The sequence below is a fragment of the Chamaea fasciata genome, unplaced genomic scaffold (genome assembly GCF_029207755.1).
Source record: "Chamaea fasciata isolate MVZ Bird 193981 ecotype frontalis unplaced genomic scaffold, bChaFas1.0.hap1 SCAF_15, whole genome shotgun sequence".
Classification (NCBI taxonomy): Eukaryota; Metazoa; Chordata; class Aves; order Passeriformes; family Sylviidae; genus Chamaea; species Chamaea fasciata.
In genome coordinates, this window is record NW_027094100.1 from 2,789,026 (window position 1) to 2,810,572 (window position 21,547).

The 21,547-nt window shown below is 41.7% G+C and overlaps 1 protein-coding gene across 7 annotated transcripts in view; it reads right to left on the minus strand.

Moving 5' to 3' along the window:
- The window catches only part of TENM2 (teneurin transmembrane protein 2), a 615,717-nt gene that overhangs the window by 328,676 nt on the left and 265,494 nt on the right, over window positions 1-21,547 (minus strand). For 2 of the 7 annotated variants that reach the window (XM_066196984.1, XM_066196983.1), the window contains exon 1: window positions 4,976-5,377. The exons of the other annotated variants lie outside the window; for them this stretch is intronic. In XM_066196984.1, coding sequence (XP_066053081.1) covers window positions 4,976-5,021 — 46 coding nt within the window. In that variant the 5' untranslated portion in view covers window positions 5,022-5,377. Of the gene's footprint in view, window positions 1-4,975; window positions 5,378-21,547 lie in introns of those variants that run through there. 7 annotated transcript variants of the gene reach the window in all.

The window sequence follows — 21,547 nt, forward strand, 5'->3', positions numbered from 1 at the left end:
GAAATCTCACAGACAATGTTAAGTTTAGGAGAACAATCTAAAAGCAATGTCCTACTTAAAAAAAGCTCTCTCTAAAAGCTTTTCTGCTTTTTAAAAATAATTTATTTTTGAGGGGAGGGGGATAAAGCCCTCTAATGCAGTGTTTTACCATGTTATAATCATATTTCATGTGATAAAAGAATACAAGTGTTATTTGATTTGAAATCAGCTATGAGCTACAGGTTGAATCTTATTAAATCAATATAAGCTATAGATAGCAACTGAGCTCCATATCTTCAAAAATTGCATGCATAGAGTAAGGACTGTGCTAGCTAAATATATTCTACACAGTACAGCTAAAAGAACTTACATCCCATACTTTGAGTTATTGCATCATTAATGAGGAAAATATATACAACCATGTCCTCCTTTAGGAGATTCTTAATATAACTTCATTGCCAAATCCTATTTCTAGTTTTTAAAATTACTTTTTTTCACATTTTTATTTACCAATTTTAATGGTACTATCTCAGTCTCTGATACAGATGCAAGCCTCACAAATAAGTCATTAAATCACTATCATCTGCAGTACATTTTCCTATGTACACATCCCAGTTTTATATTTCAATAACTTCCTGCAGACTCCTAGACATATATTCCTCCTCAGTTCCAATAACGTGAGACTAGGTAAGTATTTTTAAATTTCTAATAGGCTTAAATTTAAATACATAGATTCAGATTTTTCTTGTTGTTTTTACATAAATAAGCACCCAGAGACAAATCTGGAAATACACTGTCGCTGCTACTGAAAAATAGGACACTAAACTCAGTTGTGGCCAGAATTACTGACCCTGTTCTGAGCTTTCAGGAGTGTTGTCCTAAATAAAATGCCAGTATACAAGTATGCTTGCTTTTCTCTTCATGTCTTTGAGAACTGAGAAATACAAAGATAAAAGTTTATTCCTTAGGGCTATATCGTGTCATAAGCCTTTAAACTGAATTTGCCAATGTTTTCAACAGGGAATTCTCTTTAGAAACTGGTGACATATTACAATCTTAAACTAAATTATGTACCATTTCATTGAATTGACAAGTCAGAGTGAGGAAGGTATGAGAACAAAATCCTGGTGATGTTCACACTGCAAACAGGCTTCTTTTTCTTTCAGAATTCTAAAAATGTAAAAGTCCTCATGAACTTCTTTGGCCATGGCCAACTGAGACACACAGCATTCAATGGTCGTGGCTAATGGTCTCTAAAACAGAAGGAACTACGAAGTTTGAAAACAAAAACTACACGTCCATTCAATAAATACCTAGAGCCATACATTGCCTAAACTATACTCATGGAATGCAGAAAGGTTTCACTTCCTCTGCATATCAAGTACACAGACTGTTTTCTGAAGGTTAAGGAATTAACCTAGCATGTACACAGTTGTGTGCATGCACAAATTGAACAATAAATTAAAGAAGCAGAACATCAAGGAAATCCCTACTAGCAATAGCAAACCTATATGGGGAAAAAAACCCCCCAAACTAAATAAACCATAACAAAAGAACCCCAACCAACCTAAAGCTTGTCAGATTAAAGGGATTATGGCACATGCATCTGCAAAACCCCATAAAAATACTAAATCTGAGCCACAATAAATAGTCTACCATGCTAATTACATGAGAGAAGACTGTAGAGTTTTCTCTCTACAGAAGACTGCCACACATTTTTCTACCTCCATTTTTTCCCAATTATAGGCAGAAGTTGAAATTTTCTTACACATTAAGTAGCAAAGAAAATAAAGGCATGCTCCTATGTATTATAAAATTCAAACATAGTAATTTTAATTCTAAAAACTGAAATATCTTCTCTAAAAGGTCTTCAAATAATTTTTTTCCTTTTTATTTAAGGTACAAATAGGTACAAACCAGTTGCACACAGAGATCATATTTTTAGCATGACTAGCCCAAGTTTTGCATGTTTATCCTGCTTCACATGAAAAGCTGGGATTAAAGAAACACAACACACATTAGGGTTCTGAATTTGAAATCAGTTATGGTTGATGATCATCTCCAAAAATAAATATTCCCACAGATAGAGGTCAGTGGTTGCCTGAAATTGCATCAGTTAGTGCCTGTATACTAAAATCCTCCACTCCCTTTGGGACTGCTTTATCATTTTATCAGATTAATTAAAACAGTGGTTTTAGCACAGAACATCACAGTTCTCTATTCACACATTTGCCATTAGGTGCTTACAATTTATTGATCTGAGGCTCATCATAGGGCTTCTCTCAGAATTTAATCACGTAAGAAAATGGTAACTCACAATTGTTAATAGATAAAGGAAGTACACATAAAATAACATGCAAATTAAGAGGGGCTTTTTTTGTCTTTTATGTGTTGATTTGGTAAGCTCTTGCTCTTCTTGAAGGAAAGCAACTTACTAGAACTCTAATTTTGAGGTGGCATGCATTTATTTCCTTAATTTGTATTTAAACACCTGTATTAGGTAGCTCTATTTAAAAAAACAAGAAAACCAAACCCCTAACTTTTAGGGATATTCTTTCAGCCCTTCCTCTAAGAAAACACAGATCAAACAATATTAATAATAGTGATAGAATTTGAAGAGGTAAATAAAAACTAAAAACCTTAAAAAACAAATGGTTGTATCTACATGTGCCTCATTTCAGCACACGTGTCCATCAGATTTTCAGATGGAACAGCACCTACAATAACGATGTAAAAATTATTGATCTCATTTATGGAACTACCAACAGCCTTGAGGTTTTCCTTTGGTTTTTGTAATCTCACTGCATTTCTTTCTCTAGATGAAGTAATCTTAACTTTGCTCTCCAGCAACATCTACTGGAACATCAGTAAAATGCTGCTATTTCTATTAATCACCCATTTAACATCCAGTAGGGCAGAGTTAGCAAATGCCAAAATCAGAGATAAATGCTCTGCATTTCAGATCCTGCGTTCTGGGCTCATTCACATCAGGGTGGCTCAGCTTCCACCTTCCACTTTTCTGCCATTTCAGAAGGACCAAAGTCTTCATGACTAATTCCTACCAGAATTCATCTACCATTTATACTCAGATATACTTCATCGAAGCCACAAAATATCATTTAAAGTGCCACATTGCAACCAGAACTTCCATTTTTGTCAGAGAAGTTACTCCTAATTTCGGTTTGATCCAACATGTGCTGAAGCAGAACTGAAGCATAAGAAGAACTTGGAAGAACACATAGAAACGTGTTGAAAGGTGAAAGAGAGCTGGAGCGGCAATTCCAACGCCAAAAAAAAAATAAACAAGTTAGAAGTAAAAGTTAGTTTAAAAGTAAAAAAAAAAAAAAAATCCACAGCAAAGCAGTGAAACATTTACCAAAAAAAAAAAAAATATATATATATATATATATATATATATATATATATATATATATAAAAATCTGTCCCTTTGTATGAGGATGAAAGTGTGAAGTGTGTGATTAAACACCAGGGGAGGAAGGAGCACGGCTTGAAGCGCCCCTCCAGCGAGGGAGACCCCGCTGCCCTGGGGGCTCGGCGCTGTCTTGCCCAGCGGCCCCTGCAAACACACAGAGCGCTGCCGGAGCCGCCAGCGACGGGCACTGCGCACTCGGGCGGCCGCAGGCAGCACCCAGCATCGGGGGCAACGCGCATGGAGACCAAAGTTCTCGAGTAAACAGACTCATTTCACTCTGCAGGGTGCTCGTCTGGGGGTCTGCACCACGACGTTCTGCGATGTTTACTCTGTGACAGCTTACGAAGTTAGCTTTTCCCAGCTCTGCTCAGAGCCAGCCAGCAAGTGCTCCACTTCACAAATAACTCTGATCACTACAGCAGTATTTGCTTTCTTCCAGAGCCCTAATAATGGTCTAGCTACCCTTGACTGCTTGTTCACTCTTCAGTGTGACAATGAAATTCAGAATATCACCGCTGCTCAGAATCCCTCCCTCCTATTTTGAGTCAGTTTGCTGATACAGAGAGTAACTGTAAAATGCAGGGAGAGAAAAAAAGGCACCAAAGCCAGCGACAACCAGAAACAGGCGTCCAAATAGTTAAAATATTCCAGTTGTGAATAAAAGGCACTTAGTAAAATTATTTTTGCCTTTGGAATCCCTATAAAACCTCAATGTATTTTTATAGAGAATAAAAGGGCACGTTTCCCAAAACCACAAACCCTTTAGGCTGTAGAATTATATATTATCACAAGACTTAAGTTCATAGGCTTTGCCTGATGAATTAGCTCCTCTCAATAACTGTTAAACAGAAAGCCCTTTATTGTAATCCAAGTGCACTTGTGGACAGCACTTTCAGAGTTAACTCCATTTGACAACTGACATAAATCCATTATTCTAATTTGGTGATTGCTTTACTAAACACAGATGCATTTTATGACTTTTAGTCACGTATTTCATTCAGGATGCTACTTAATCTCAATTTACAAAACATAAACACGAAATAGGTTTTACAGTATGCCTAAAAGGGTATAGCTATTCATCTGACAAAATGCCAGGCAAACAAACCATATTCACCTAGACCTAAACTCAGTGCTGGATTTTACCTTACACAATAAATAGTAAATAAGTAAATTATGTTTTTAATTGAGCTGTTGCAATCAAATTGCAGAATGCAAGCTCCCCGAGGGCTGTAAGACTCTATAGCTTTTCTTACACTGAGATTTCAGCACTGAATTTAACCTTAAGTGAAGTCCAGCTTTCACAAAAGCTGGCTCTCGATTTATTCTGATACACAGGAAAAAAAAAAGGGGGGGGGGGGGACAAGCAGTCATTGTGAATACAGCGTCCTCAGAACCCCATCTCTAATTCAATTTATGGCACAGACTTTACATCTAAAACAAAAGGAATCTGATACAACATCGCTGCTGCCTCTCGCTGCAGTTGCCTGCCTCAGTTACAGAACGCTGAAAATCCCCGCTCCGACCAAGCACTCCATAAAACATTCGGATTCAGACACTTCTTACCTGCCTCAGTTGAAGGCTTCCTTCCCTTGTTAGCAGTATGAAGCATCCTCCAGCCTTCCCAATCCTTAGCACCGGCCTCGAATTGCACAGCCAAGTCCCCCCTTTTTTTTTTGCGAGAAAACGCTTATTGAAAGTGATTAGTTTTTGTTGTCCCTTTTAAGTCCCTCCTGCGGGAGAAAGCCGGGGAGCGATGTGACGCCACCTTTTAATCTTTCGCGAGAGTGAAAAGGCAGAAAAGGAGCGCTCGATCAAACTGAGCTTCACACATGACTAAAACTCGGCGGAGAGGCTGCGAGCTCTGGCTGAAGCACCACTAGGCGTGAGTGTAAGAACAGAGAAGAGGGGAGAGTCAATGAAATGTGACAACGTATGTGCATCAAAGACGGGGAAGAGGGAGAGAACAATGAGAGAGGGATCGCGACAGCAGCGAAGGAAGGAGGGAGAATGAGGATGGGAGGCAGAATAAGCCGGAATAAAAGAGGAGAGTTTTGAAGCAAAGAATTCACAGAATAAAGCCAAAGTGTCTGGCAGCTTCTGTTTTTATCTCAGTGAGCATGACATACTGCCTCTCTCATTTAGCAACACATTCTTGTCTCTTCCAGGTTTGAAAACTGAGATAATCACAGTGTGTGCCTGTTTGCGCCTGGCTGGCACACTTGTGTGCAGCATACCTGAGGTGCCCCCCAACCATCCTCTGGAGATGCATTTATGTGCAATTAAGTTCATATATTCATTAGGAGAGACACCTCCCCCTACCCCCAAAAAACAGGAGCTGGTAATTTCTACATTAATTTACAATACAGTTTAACTGGCAGATGGAATTCTACTTATAACTACTAACAAACTGCCACTGATAAACAAATGACTGAACAAATGTTTAATGTTGATAACCTAGTTATCATAGCAACAAAACATATTAGCGCTGATAAATCTGTTTTTAAGAAAAGGTATTATGGACACTTTATTTTATTTAGCCTGGAATTTCTGGATGAAGTTGCTCTAAGTGGTAGGAGAAGAAGAAACTTGACCCAGAACTAACATTTTTAAAGGAATGCATCAGAGATACATTCATATTTCCAATGTTTTAAAGAAGCAATTACAAGCTAAAATGAAAATTTCAAATTCAATTTTGAATTCCTACTCATCTAGAAGAGATCCACACATTAAGTCCTCATACAAGTGGGGGTCATTTTCATGCAAGATGGGGATGGGATGTGTGGGGATTGTCTGGCTCCTTGGTTGGTTGGAGGTTTTTTTCTTAACTACAACATGTAACACCAGGGCAGCTTCAGTGCTTTGCTTTGTTCATACCTTCTCCCTTTACATGGTCAAGGCAAATGGGCTTTATGCCAATTGGTCAGCTGGCCCAAAGCACACAAGGTTCTTGTCTGCAGAACTGACACAAGCCCACAACCACACTGGGATTTACCTGGAACCAACACGCAACAGGAACAAACCTTGAAAAAGAGATATTTTCTTTGCTGCAGCACCCTATTTGGGCTATCAGATCCTACCACCTCAACTGCATTAGGGAAAAGGAAAGAATGCCAGTAACTTCAGATGCTGGAAATCTGGATCTAACTCTGGACTGTGCAGAACAGTGCTGTGGTAGCTCGTGCAGGTCACACAGAGCTGCATTCTGGCATCTGGGTCTGAAGGTACTCAGGTAGCCTAAAAGAATATTTCAACTGCTATAACAACATAACAGCTTTCAACACGTAACTTGGTATCCTCTTTTGTAAGGGTTTTCCAGTTCCAGAGAGGAGACTATAAAGATGAGTTCACAAATGATTATCGGGGAATCAGGGCTCAGTTTCAACTCCAGGTAATTCTATATCATTATTATACCACAAAACTTGTAAGAATCAATGTTTTTCTGTGAATGTTTGCCTCCAAAATCTCACCAAAACCCATCACAGTAAGCTCTGGACAGATGGAATCCAATTTTCATATCTGTATAGCAACATTTGCAAAACAACTCTTTAAACTTGCAAACCCCAGTCTATTGATAAATTTATGATTGCTTCAGCATTTCACCACTTATTTTTTGTCCCCTGGGGACTGGGAATCCACTAACTTAAATATGGATCCATGAAAATCAGATTCTCACTAACCTTCTTAAGCAGCCTTCATCACGTGAACCTAAAGTTACCATTAGGACAAAAATATTATTGAGAACAATGGGCTTTTAAACCCCTCTGTATTTGTATCAATGCACCATTAGCTGACCAAACACAGAGCAATTTGTGTGATGGATCAAGAATTCTTTCATGCTCTGCTGCTGTAAGGAGTCCTTCGGATCCCTTACACTGTTTTAAAGGCCCCTTGTTTTTTGGAAATTAGCCCCACTTGAAATTTCAGGGGGACAAAGATGAGGGAGAAATAGAGATCCATGAGTTTAGTTGTTGCATTTTTTTCCCAGCGTATTATTAGTAAATACTCTAAAGGAACTGCCTCACTACCTTTTGAAAAGAAAACAAGCAAAAATGAATCCCAAGTGCTGTAAGAAGCTCCTCAGCCTGTGCACACTTCAAGTGAGTAACAGGAACAATTAGGGGAGAGATCTTCCCTGTTTCCCATTCGTTTTGTATTTTCTTACCCTTACTGGTAAATTGCTTGTTTCATGCAAGTTTTGATAAGGAGTTTCCACCTCTCTTACAACGTACTAGATTATATCCATGACAACAACTTTCAGAAAACGCAAAGACACACTTCTGGAAGTATTTAAATGCATACATACTTCTAGAAGTATTTATTCATTCTCACAGGACTATCTACAAATTCACAATGGAATCTAACGGCTGCATTTGCATCCAAGGCCAACAAAACACTTGAAAACATGCATGCAGCTTGTTTGTTTACATGAAAGACATAAGACTGGGTGGCTAAAACCAAGCGTGAGCTTATACATCGAAGAAAATAAATTGTTTTCTACCAGAACTGACCTTGGGTTTGAACTAGAAGTGTTTGGACACTGAACTGCTTGACTCCTTAGAGCTCCAGTGAGCAAGGCAAGTCATTCTCCTATGGAAGTTACTCTATAAATCAGCCACATTTCCATAAGACAGGCGAGGCTTTGATGAACATGAATGAGAAAACTGTATTTTACTGCTGGTAAATGTGCTTCCACTTCAACTTCCTCAAGCAGTACTCCAGGAGCACACCAGCACCACAGCAGTGAACATTACAGAATAACTACACACAGAAACCTACTAGCAATGCCATTTTGTGCAGAGATATAAATAGCTGATTTCCAGCCCTTTTCTTATAGTTTCACCATTACAGAGAAAATAACTAAACCCAAGCTTTCCACTCAATCTTACCTGAGGAAGCCAAGGTTAAGTTTAATCACAGAAAACCTCTCGATACCATACTGCTAGAAATCTGGATTGTTCTCCCGTGTTTTAATCCACATGCAAACACATCCTCAGTGACCTCACACTCCTGGAGTAACAGAACAATTTTAGAACATTCACCAACCACACCGCGTTGTTTCAGTGCTGCTGAATCCAGTCCCACCCCCTACAACCCTCTCTCAGGAAAACACGGGGTCTTTGAGAACATGGAGCATCACACAGCACAGGATGGGGAAATAAAGTGGCAAATGACTATGAAAGCACTCACACCTCGCACAGGGACCCTGGCCAGAAACACTCATTCATTGCAAGTCCTCTGGAGTTGAAGGAAAGGCTCTGGTTATGCAGAGGGGCCAATGACCACTTTGTCCTAGCAATTCCCTTCTGTATTTTACATCTAGCAAAGACTTTCTTTGCCAATTACCTAACTGGGTGACACAAACACAAAAATAAATTTTCCAGCCTTTTGGTTTTATTTCTTCTGTTTCAGACCTGAAGACAGACTGTCTCTGAGAGCATCTGGGTTTTTTTTCCAGTTACATCTGTTGGTTTAATAAAATGTACCACCTTCTTCTCCCAAAGCCCTGTTTCAATAATACCTTTGGATCTCTAACACCACAAGCACTATAAAATTATAAGGGCATGGTGTGGCTCTTCATCTCTCCCCAGCCTCCATTTCCTAGAATAGATCTGTTCACTGCTCAGAGGGAATACGGGAGGAGCACAAGGTCTAGAAGGGGGGCAGAGCATACAAGAAAATCCCCTGTGTCTGATATTGCCTATACTTAACTTCCCAGCACCCAATTTACAATGAGAAATGCAGTTGGTGTGGTAAAAGAAGCCTCAGGATCAGACATAATTCTACTGGTGAGAGGCACAAAATAAAGACCTTGCACAAGCCTAAGCTACAACATCCTGGCAGGGTGAAGGAAAACTGTGATGCTATTGCTGGTATGAATAATAAAACCACTTAAATGCTGCTTTTTGAGCATAACTGAATACATGTGATAGCATCATTATAAATTAAAACTGTTTATGACCTCCATTTGGTCCAAACAGTACAACCTTACTCACTATATGCATGGTTGAACACATTGATCTACAACTGCCTGTGTTACACGATAGAAGGGATAGCCAAGTGTTCTGAGAAGGAAACAAAAAGAAAACCCCAGCAAAAGCAGCTTGGAATGACTCATGCAGATTTCTTAATGGCTACTGAAAATAATCTTTGATTCCTATCATTGTCAACTCAGTAAGTGATAATAACTAATACCTAAGTTATTATTTTATTTACATAGTTAATTTCTAGTTTTCGCTATTCCATAAAAATAAGTGTTAGTATGTTTTGAAACCAATCATTTAATGAATGAATGGAAATCAGTACTTCTATAAATTCTGCTAAAGTACTAAAATAGGAGATAATCAGTATGTTCTTGACTATTTGGGTACAAAATTTTCAAAGGACGTGTAATTCCACCCCACCCTTGTATTTATTTGTACAACCATAGAGGAATACACATTGAGGAAAATGACATTTCAAGAGTCAGACTTCTGTGGCACCAACATCTTGTCTACTTCATACGTTTCCATTTAGAATGGTTTCTCCAGTTACAGTCACATGCTAAGGCCTTCAAGTCTCCTCAGTACCTCACACAACTCCTGAAGTATCTCCCACAGAAGATTTAAATTTTTCAAACCAGCAGTAAACTGATTACTTTCATCTGCGCCTAAACAGCAGCCAGTTCATGTGAACCTCCTGTGTCTCAATTAACATCAGGGATGGAAAGAATAATTTACCTACAAGGTTCAAATGTGCCTGATTTCTTCCTGCCACGGGCTGAGAGCTCCTCCATGCTCTGCAGGCACGTTCTGCTTGCAAAGACAAAGGCTCGCTTCCAGGAGAGCACCGTGAGGCTCCTAAAGCATTTTCTTCACAACCAGGTAATTTAAGTTCTCTACATGAAATACAAATCTACGCTGAGACAACAGAGCACACAGCTTCACTGAGTGCACAATTTATGTCAGAGTACAAGGCAACACACGTCGAAACTGAACAAAGCCTGGTTTTACTGCCCAGTCCCCTGAATTAATATGCAACATTCATGCCTTAAGTATACCCTTGAGCATTCTGTGAGCCACAGCTTTGAAGATGTGTTGGTTTCCTATGCACTAACTTGACCTATATTCAGGCTGACTTCTATTCTGAGATTATTTCTGCTGTGAATTCAATTCCAGCCTCTACAGAGACTGCTTTGCTACACCTATGATACAGATGGCAAAAAGCAGAAGGATGTCAACAAATTAAAAGGCCACTGCTGTCACTGCCTAACAACCGGGGTAATCAAAAAACTCTTCTTTTTTTTGTGAGCTGATCTTGACACAAGCACATTTCCTTGATAATGTGGAAGCACAGAACCAAATCTATAAACCTTTTAAAACTGTTTGCTTTTATGTCAGAATCCAAAGACCTGCTGCCTTTCTGGAGCCAAGTTATATTTGTGCCATGAGCCAAGGATGCCAAAAAACTGCAAGAGATGACCAAAAAATGGAGGCTGGAAAATTAAGAACTTTTTATTTTCAGAGTAAAGTTACAAGATGAAAACAGAAAAAAGGCTCTCTCTGTCTCTAATACAGGACACCACAGAGGAAGTGAAAAACAGCAACAAATGTCTTATTTTTTAAAAATTTGTTTCTGTTTACTTGTATTCTGATCCACAATTTTTGTACCAGAATTCCACTTTTCCACTCTATTCATAGCACAGAGGTCTTACAGGATTAGATCTACACCCTATTAATAACACCTGACAACTCATTAAGTTGTTTCATGCTTCGAGTTGTTTCATATCATGATCTAGAGGACTTGTCTACCATAACATAACACCTAAAATCCCACTTATCTTCTGAACCACAATATTCAAGCCCTCTGAGTTTACAGCTCAAAGACCCCTTGAGAACCTGGAAGACTTCCACTCCTGCACAGCTATCCCAGAGCTGTGATAAGCAGAAGCACTGCAGGGGCTGCTAAAGCAGCAATGCCATAACAAGAGGGTACAAAAACCACTGCATGATCTCCACACGCACAGTCCTACTCACCCACATGAGTCAAGAGCTTCTTTTATTAAACTCTTTCATGCTGCATCCAGACTATGACTCAAGCCAATGAGTTGATGAGAAAAAGGGGGGAGGCAGGTTCAGGAAAGTTTGGTTCTCTCCCCCCATCTGTTTTGGTACAGCGCACGGAGGAAAATTCCACCACCACCAAGTGCTGGCATGGCTTAAAAAGGACCCTTAATTTGGCATTTCCTCAGCTCTCATCTGGTTTTGGTGAACCTGTGGTATGAACCACAGCAGCTGTTGCTGCCTTTATCCCTGTCATACCACTAAGGAAGTGCTTACTGAAGCAAAAGAAAATAAAATTGGTAAATGGAAGTGCTGATTAGAATGTTGAGAACATCAAGAGTCTGACGTGACTGACTCTTGAGAACTTTAAGATATAGTATTTTAAGTAAATTGTTAAAAATTGACAGAAATGTTCAAAAAAGCATATGCATATTAAAAATGCTATAAAAAATGACATTACACTGACATTACATTACAGATGATTAAAATGTATAAAAAAAATCTTTAAATGCACATTTTAGGTCTGGTTTTACGATAACTGTTTCACAGTTCTGAAATGCAACCAGTTCAGATTATAAATAGTAAGATATGGCCTTTTAGATACATTCATTCTCTTAAAATTATCGATAATAATTAATATGCTGTATTTAAGAAGGTTCCAAATTTAACAATAACATTCTCCTTTTTTTCCCCCCCTAGATTTTTTTTCTTTTGAATATACATATTTTGACTCCATGGAAACTCAATTGAGACTGTGCCACATCTTTCATACAGCTGACTAAGAGCATGGGTTGTTCAGAACTATCTGGCTGTTATTTGAAATGTTCTTCAACTTTACGAAGACAGACTCATTAAAGCAAAAGCTTTCCCACAAACAGTTTCTGACAAAGTGAAAAAGTAATTAACACAAAAAGAAGAGAGAACTATTTTTACTTTTACTATTTTTCACCCAGCCAGTTTATTACAGGCATTGTCATTTTTGACGTGCTCTCTCCTGTGACAATCACGGACGCAATTCAAAACTTTGCTTACCAGCCAACGCTCTTTTACAATTACCTCATCCTTGCTTATGAAATCTGAGATAAAATGGTACAACTTCAGGCACTGAATACCTAAAAAAACACCTCTGGAAGCTGCCAAGAATAGATATTAACTACTCTATACAACATGACAGAGTCACCACGTACCAGAAAGTGCTCACCAAAATGCACACCAAAAGCACAACAAATAAGGGGTACAATTTTCTAAAAAAACCCAAAACCAAAAAACCACAACAGCAATCCCAAACACACAACAAGCCCAAACAACAAAGCAGACAGACAATCTTAGAGTGTTCATATTGTCTAATAACCTCCATTTCCTCTTTCCCTGAACCTCCTGTTCACTTTTTTTTTTCTTCTCCGTATTTCTCCATTTAAATTGTGCTTGTTGAACTCAATGGAGAAACACTTGGATCCCTGATGAAATTTTATATAACCTCATTCATTATAGATTTTTCTGCTGATTAAGGTTTCAAAGTAACTATAATAATGTAAAGCAATACCATGCTGCTGCTGTTTTGGGGCTTTTTAGCACAAAGGATATGAGAGTGAAGCCAGACAAAGCGTAAATCATAAAACATAATATCAGCATTCTGTTGCCCTTATCTCTACTGTAGCACCTAGTTTTTGTTTCAGCTAACAGGTTTGCTGTCAGCCAAATTCACAGACTATTAACTGTCATCAACCAATACACGTTCATGACAAAGAAACAAAATGTGAAGAAGCACATAGTACTGTGAATTTCATTTTCAAAACGCTTCTCAGTGTGTTAAGAATTAGCCAAACTCATTGTAACATCCTAAGTAATATCTGATCCAAGGCTTAAGTAGTTCCAACACCTCTTCTGGTATTCACCAGAATGGAAATATTTCTTTATGCTTATCAAGAAGTCCTTTAAGAACAATGAAAGCATGTTATTTAAATACTTTCAACACCTGCTGATGCTTAAAGTCCAAAACATAAAACAAATATGTGCCATAAAGGTACATAAAGAAAAGTTTTAGCCCTGCATAAGCCACCCAACACAAAAGACACGCATTTTTCTTACTTACAGTATTGAAATGACATCCACAGAAAAACAGCAGACAGCCCTGCATTTGTGGAGCCTCACACCACCCTCGTGTAACTCTGGCTGCGATGGTGACCCAGAGGCATTTGGGCTGCACAGAGCAGCTCTGGGGAGGCCCACGTTGGGGGGTGGAGAGCTGGAAAGTGCCAACACCCGTGCCCCATAGCTGTGCCTCCCTCACCCAGAGACAGCAATCAGCACTACGATTTTCCTGGGCAGGGAAATCATGACCCTTCCCCACTGCCCAGGTGTCCCTCAGGAGGCTGCAGGCAGCCCCTGCCTCCCCTCAGAGCTCGCCCAGCCACGCGGCCGTGGCATCTGCAGTTCCACCTGCAGAGTTTCACCAGGTCTGAAGGTCTTCAAGCAGCTCGTGGAATTAGCCAGACACCCCACACACTCTCCTAGGTCACTCTGAGAAACCTCTTCTTACCCACACGAGCGCTCAGAGGTACCCAGTGACCCTCCTCTGCCAGAAGGGTCAGCAGGGAGCTGAGCCTGCCAGAGCAGAGCCGCACCACTCACTGACCCTGCAACACACTTAGAAGTTTTGTTATGACATCCGGTATTTACTGAAGCAGCAAATAAGGAGGATGCCACTGCTCGAGCTATAGAGCTACAAACACAGTGCGTGGCCCTCAAAGCCATTAAAACTGGGTTTAACTCTCCGCTGGACAGGTGGCATCCATGCTAAGGGATGGTTTCACTCTGGGACGTTAATCTCTAGTGCAGCACTCGTCCAAGGCTGGGGTTCTTTGCAGACAGAACCTCTCTCCACACAAAGGTGTGCGGGACACAGGAGCCCAGTGCTCCCCCTGCCCGGCCGGGCTGCAGCCGGGGAGAAAAGCGAGAAGAAGACAGAAATTGCGAGTTTAGTTCTGGCTGTGGGATTTTTTTTCATATGATCACAGAATGGTTTGGGTTGAAAGTGACCTTAAAGACCATCCGGTTTCAATCCCCCTCCCGTGGACAGGCGCACGCCTTCCACTTGAGGAGGTTTTTTCTTAGTTGTTTTGGTTTGTTAGTTTTTTGGGGAAAGGGAAGGAGCGTTGTCGCTGTAGTTGCTTTTCTTTTCCCCTGGAGCTCGGCGCCAGCAGCTGCCCGAGCAGCCCGGCTCCCGGGGCCGTGCCCCGCTGAGCCCCACCTCATCTCCCCCGGCACCGGGCACCGCCCGCGGGTCGGCACCGGCACCATCCGGCCCCGGGGGAGCGGCGGTGCCCCCGCACCACGGACCCGCGGCCGGGCCGGGAGCGGCCGCGCTGCGCGGGGCGGAGATGCGCGGAGTGGAGATGATCCGGGCGAGGGATGCGCGGGGTGGAGATGATCCGGGCGAGGGATGCGCGGGGCGGAGATGCGCGGGGTGGAGATGATCCGGGAGAGGGATGCGCGGGGTGGAGATGATCCGGGCGAGGGATGCGCGGGGTGGAGATGATCGGGGTGAGGGATGCGCGGGGCGGAGATGATCCGGGCGAGGGATGCGCGGGGCGGAGATGTGCGAGGCGGGAGATGCGCGGGGTGGAGATGATCGGGGTGAGGGATGTGCGAGGCGGAGATGCCCGGGGTGGAGATGCGCGGGGCGGAGATGCCCGGGGTGGAGATGCCCGGGGTGGAGATGCCCGGGGTGGAGATGCGCGGGGCGGAGATACGCGGGCGCTGCCCCAGCACGGACGATCCGCACCTAGGGCGTTCGGGACGGGCGGGGCTCGGCCAGGGCTCCTGCCCGGGGGTCGGGCACACGTCTTCTCTTTGGAAGCGGAGGAGATGAGCGCCCCGCGCCGGGGGAGAGGGCGGGCAGAGCCCACCAAGGCCCCGGGCACCCACGGCAGCCCTCGGGCGAGCCCCGGGGCCGGGGCGATGCTGCAGCCGGAGGGCTGCGGGCGGCACCTGCGGAGGGAAGGTCAGAGGAGAGAGGAGCGCGATGTGAGACAAAGCAGAACTGACAGCGGCGGAGCACAGACACGGCTCCAGCCAGAGCAGAGCAGAGATCCTTCGATACCAGTTGCGGCCGCGATGTGCCGTGAATACCTGAGCAGCCCGGCTGGGCTCGCCGACCAAAAAGAGATGCTAAAGGGCCAGCACTAATGGCAAGTCTGTCTCGCCACAGTCGTCAGCATGACAAGACTGATGCTGTAGGTGCCTGGAGAAACAGATCTTTTATTTTCTCAGAGACACAGGTATAAACTATGGGCTTACTTAGCTCATGCATAAAACCCAAAAGGAGCACAGCTGGTAGCTGCTAGTAATGTGAACAATTAAGGACTATGGTGTTCACTTTCGAGTACAATTTTGAACACAGGATTCCAGTGAATTTTTGGCTACACTGCTGCTGAATGAAAAAAAAAAAAAGGCACCTTTTACCTGAGTCTGAGCTGAACATTTTAAATTGAGTTATAATAATAATAAAAAAACTTATTAAAATTTATTTGCCCCATTAGCGACTCAATTACAATTCAGCAAGGCCAAAAAAATCCATGAAAAAGTACACAAAAAAGAGTAGGAAATTGAACAACAGAGGGAGACAGGGACATGCAGAATCAGTACATATTCCAAAGAACAATATGCAAACATGGAAATACTTTTGCTCTGGCTACAAAGACCACACTCAAGATGTGACTATTTCAGTTTGCAAGCTAATCACTTGCTTGGAATCTTAGCTAGTTCCTCTTTGGCCTCAAAGTACATCAAACTCATCTCCCCAGCTGCATCTTTCATGCTTTGGCACACCAGTTTCCCAGAACCCAAACGTGCCCTACTGTCCCTGGCACATTGCTGGGCCACACAGGGCAGGAGGAGTGAGCTCTGCACCAGTGCAGAGAGACATTCCCACAGCACTGCCTACACCTTCCCAGCAAATTGATACTGCAGGTAGGAAAATAATAACAAACCAACAAAAAAACCCAACAGAAAAAGCCGCAAGCAAAGAACTCTTCTTGGAAAAGGCAGAGATGAGAGCCCTGAGTGACCCTGCCCCTCTCAGTCTGTCTGCACAGGTGACAGATGCTGCCTCCTCCCATCCCCATGCTCACCAGGGGGAAGGGAGGTTGCATCTATTTCGGTTATTAAGTGGATAATGACTCCATATGCTGTCCTGCAGCCAAGCAACAAATAAAAATCATAATGTACAGGCCAAATAACTTCCTTGGAATCTAGACGCATTACTGTGCATAATTCCCTTCTTAATGGTTATAAACAGACCAGAGCAATAGACAAAAATAACATTCTACACAGAAGCATGATTATAATCAGCTATGTATGACATTTCTGTGCCATTTGGGTTAACTTTCAACAGCATTCTAACAGAGCTTGTCATTTTTCAGGTAATATCTTGCTTCAGTAATTCTATTTCAAAGTTGAAAACAACACCTAAGGTTACAACTACTAATAGAGTTATACAGAAGCTATCCCAAATCCCCCAGAAATATTTTTTTATTTGCAGTAAGGATCCCCGAAAAAACACAGGGCTAGTACTGACAACTTATTTCTTCTATGAAGGCTGGAAAATAGAATATAAACAATACATTTTTTTATTGTTCAGACAAGTTACATTGAACTCCTGGGAGTCAGTGTTTTAAAGCATGCAAAATCCATGGCTGAAACAGAGCCACGGAGATCAAATCACATCTCAGTTTGAGATTCATTGCTGGGTCTTGGGAAAGACAATTATCTTTGATGTGGTCAATTTTTTCAGTTTATATAATGGTGGTAATGATACCTCACAGGACTCATTTAAGGGTTTAATAACTAATACTTGCACAAATTTTTCAAGTTGCTAATTATGATTATTTAGCTAAGTGTTAACCTAATGCATATGTAAGAAAACAACATTAATGTATTCCCAAAGATGATTATGATCATAATTATTATTAATGCCACACGGACAAGTGGAATTGTTCCTCGCCCACCCAGGTGTGTGATACACCTGGCAGGAAAGGCAGGGCACCACAGAAGTCATAACACGTGGAAATAATGCTGGAACAGGAAATGCCGAAAGGGAAAAAAAATAGTTCACAAGGCCAAGTTTAGAGTCAGCCTCAGTCATTCAGACTTCACTGGGAGTGGCTGGCTCAGGCAGGACAGGGCTGGGAACTCCAGGGGAAAACAGCAGCAGCCCCAGCAGAGCTGGCCAAAGGAGTGGCTGCAGCAGTCCTGGCACAGAGCAAGGAGAGAGAAAGCAGTAGGAGTCGTGGTGAGAACGGGAGGGCACAGGGAGATCTGGGGGAAAAATATCATTGCCAGCTTTCTCAGCTAACATTTCGCCCAGAACACTGGGAACAACTGCACTCGGTGCAGTCCTCCTCAAAATAGAGCAAGTTTTATTCCAGCAAATATGAATACATTAGAGAAGAGAATAATTGAGAAGAATTTAGAAGGCTTCAGGAAAAGAAAAATCCTGTAAACAAGATTGAGCAACAAGTCTTTGAAAGAATCCTTTTGTTCCCGGCACAATGCTCCCAAAATCTGCTTCTTCAGAACAGTATTCATTTAAGAAAAAGAAAAAAGAAGAGAGAGATAAAGGGAAAGCCAAGAACACATTTTAAGGCAAAAAAGCACTTGAAAACCATTTTCTTACTCTTCAAATTTTTTTGTACCTAAGCCTGGAGGTACATTGTCCACCCTCTGTAACCTTGGAGGTTCTCAGGCTCTACTGCCTGCATGGCTCTGACTGGGCCAGCAAAACCCTCCATTGCCTGCCAGGTGGGAATGACAGGGTCTCAATTCCAAACTGGGAAACCCCCACACAGGTGGGAATGACAGGGTCTCAATTCCAAACTGGGAAACCCCCACACAGGTGGGAATGACAGGGTCTCAATTCCAACGTGGGGAAACCCCCACACCACCCATTTCCCAGAGGAGATTTTAGAAAAAAAAAACCCCAGGGTGTCTCTGGCTAGGGTGTACCCTCTGCAGAGGAGGGAGGAACGGGCAGAGGAAGGCACACACAGAGTGAGGCTTACAGGGGAGGATGAGAGAAAAGCAGGATGACAGCAGCAGGGTAAGCTGCAGATTCTGAGTGACCCCTCACTCTGACTGCCATGGGGGGATATTTGGGATCAACTTGCCATTGATTAGCTTAGGGTGTGCCAGATCAGAAGGAAGCTGCAGCATGCTAAGGATTTCCCTGCCAAACAAAAGGGACTGCTATTAGCATATCAAACTAAAGCCCAGGTTTCATTTTGTTAAGCAGTGTAGGAAAAACCTACCCGTTAATACCTGCATTTCCTGCTCCTGTAGTGGACCTGCAGTACAGCCCTGAGGCTGTAATGATTATTGTCACCTTTACTAAAGATTATTGCCAGTCCACCTCTGCCCAGAAAAGGCAAGGTTCATGCTTCAGACTGTCAGTCTGGCTAAAAATATCAACACTTTAAAGTTATCCTATATTCAAAGCATCTCATGACTCATAAAGAACAGACAGAACAGCAACAGTAAAGAGGAAAAACAAAGTTCCAGTTTCTAGACCACTGGTTGTAGAAGTCGAACATTAACCAACATTGGTACATTCTTCCTGTGTCTCTGATGAAATCTGCTTCTCTGTCAGGCCTTCCTTGAAATACTCAGTCAGCTGAGTACACACAAACTCGTGTGAATCTCAAAACCCTGAAATGCCTGAAAGTTTCACAAACTCCCTCAAAATGAGTCGAGAACAGGAGGGCTCTGACACAAGCCAAGAGTTTCCTGTTCCATCAGATCTGGCCAGTACATCCTGCATGTGTCCTGCTACACAGCTGGGGCAGGAGGAAGGAGGGGAAAGGAGGAAACTCTGAGCAGGTGTGGGGGAGCAGAGGGTACTGCTGCTCACTGGGTTGGACATGGTTTTTATTCCCACATACCAAAATCCTAAAATGCTATAAGCCCCACTGAAGTCCACAAGGCTCTAGCAATGTACACAATCTTACAATGCAATCATTAAAAATTTGCAAAATTTCCATCCTAGAACCGTTTATCTCACTGTAATCAAGTCTTCACTAGAGTAAACTTGTTTCTAAACTCCCCTAAAAAAAACAAAACCAAAATAACTAGTTTTTAAAAATTCCCTATACATATAATTTACATGATGTATTTCTGCTGCAGTCACTAGTAAGAAATACAACTCACTGTAAAGTGAACTACAATCAAACAGATTCATGGCATTCAACATATTAAAATTAGATGACAAAGCTAAGACAGAAGTGACATTTAAGTGAATGATTTCCATAGTCTATATCCCCATATGTTCTCCACGTTCAAATCTGCCCCTCTGAAAACACCACAGTGACACTGGAGGCCACAGAGTTCCTTCTGGGGGAACGGACAGTTTTGTGTTAGCAGCTAATGAAATACAGTGACTTACTGCAATATTTTTACACAATATTCTTCCTGCCTTGGAGCTAAATCCAAACGAAACCATGAATGAACACAAGATGCTCCCTGAAGGGCTGTAGTGGTGTGGGTGACACATTTCTCATCTCCCTAGGGGTGAAGTACAGCACATCCTCAGAACTTCCAATCTCACCCCTCTGCAAAGCTGCTGACTATTCCCAGAGCAAAACATCATATTCGCACATGCTTTATGTGCTGTGGGACTGAAAAAAGCAAAACAAATCCCTGTTTTTGAAGCACACACAAATCAAAACCTGAGTAGAAGAAACGTATACAAATAAATTCTGAAAGAAATAATTTAAACAGCTTTAATGTTGGACTTCCAGTGTGCCTATCTACCAGGAAATCCTGATGCAAGCGGTCACTTCAGGTTTCACTGACTTGGAGGAAGCAGACCCATTGACTTCAATGAGGCCTGGACTTCACAGTGAATTTAATCTGGAAAAATCTCAGTGCCATTCTTGCAGGGCACATGGCTACACGACTGAAAGGGGCACATAAAAGCAGTCCCAGAATGTCACCAACACACACAGGCCAGGGTCTGATGAATGAGAACCCTGTACAATGCAGCTCTATATATTGCATTAAAGGCTTTTTGGTGCTGGTCATTATTAGGACCTGTTATTACAGGTTTTTATTAAAATTATGCATAATTGTAATTGCTAATGCCTTATTATATCCTCCTCTACGTGAGAAGTAATGAATAGCTTAAATTAAGGAGAGAAACAAACCTGTAGGTGAATGCAGGCTTGTTCCCACCGTGATTTATTGCAGCATGTACTTATCCTAAGGACTGCTCTAAGACAAAAAGGCAGGGCAACATTTTCTAAGCTTTCTTTACCAAAATTGGGTTTGTTTTTTATTTCAAACATAAATTATAAAGTGATCCAGCAGCTTAGGAAATATAAAGTTCTGCTTTTTTAATTTCAATTTAAAAAATAAATCATTTGAGCCTGTGCATCTTCCAGCAGTTCACAGGTAGCGCAGAGCTGGGGAAGCTGCAGCCTAGGTACAGCTTACTCAACCATATGCTGCTTTCCTTAAGTAACCCATTATACAAAAAAAAAAATAAATATCTTGTGGCAGATTGTTTTGACAGCTAAAAAACATTTAAATTTTTTGGATGCATTTGACTGAAAGGCAAAAAATGCTGGATAGATGTTAATTTAACAGATGTCTAGTTTTGCATCATCAGCCTGAAACAGGCAATTTCTAGCAAGTCTCCTTGCTGCATCACAACACGAAATCCTATGAATTCCATATGGATATGCCTTTCACAAACTTCAAACGAGCCATGCTCACTGAAAGGGAAGTAAAATTGCTGTAAGAAGATGGTACCACCTGGTTGTACTTCTGATCAAGCAAGTAAACACATCCAGGGATAACCAAACCAAGATATTGTCATTACATTCTAAAGGGGCTTTATTTGAGGCTGTATGTTAAAAGCATTCATTTGCATGAGAGAAATAAATAAGGTAGGCTCCTGAAACCCAAATAAATTCCTGCAAATCTAATTCTCCTATGGATAAATATGAGCCAAGGATTTTTTTTTATTTTGTTCTGCATGTCTTAAATACAAAGTTTTGTATGCTGATTATACTGTCATACTCCATATATACTTTAATTGTGG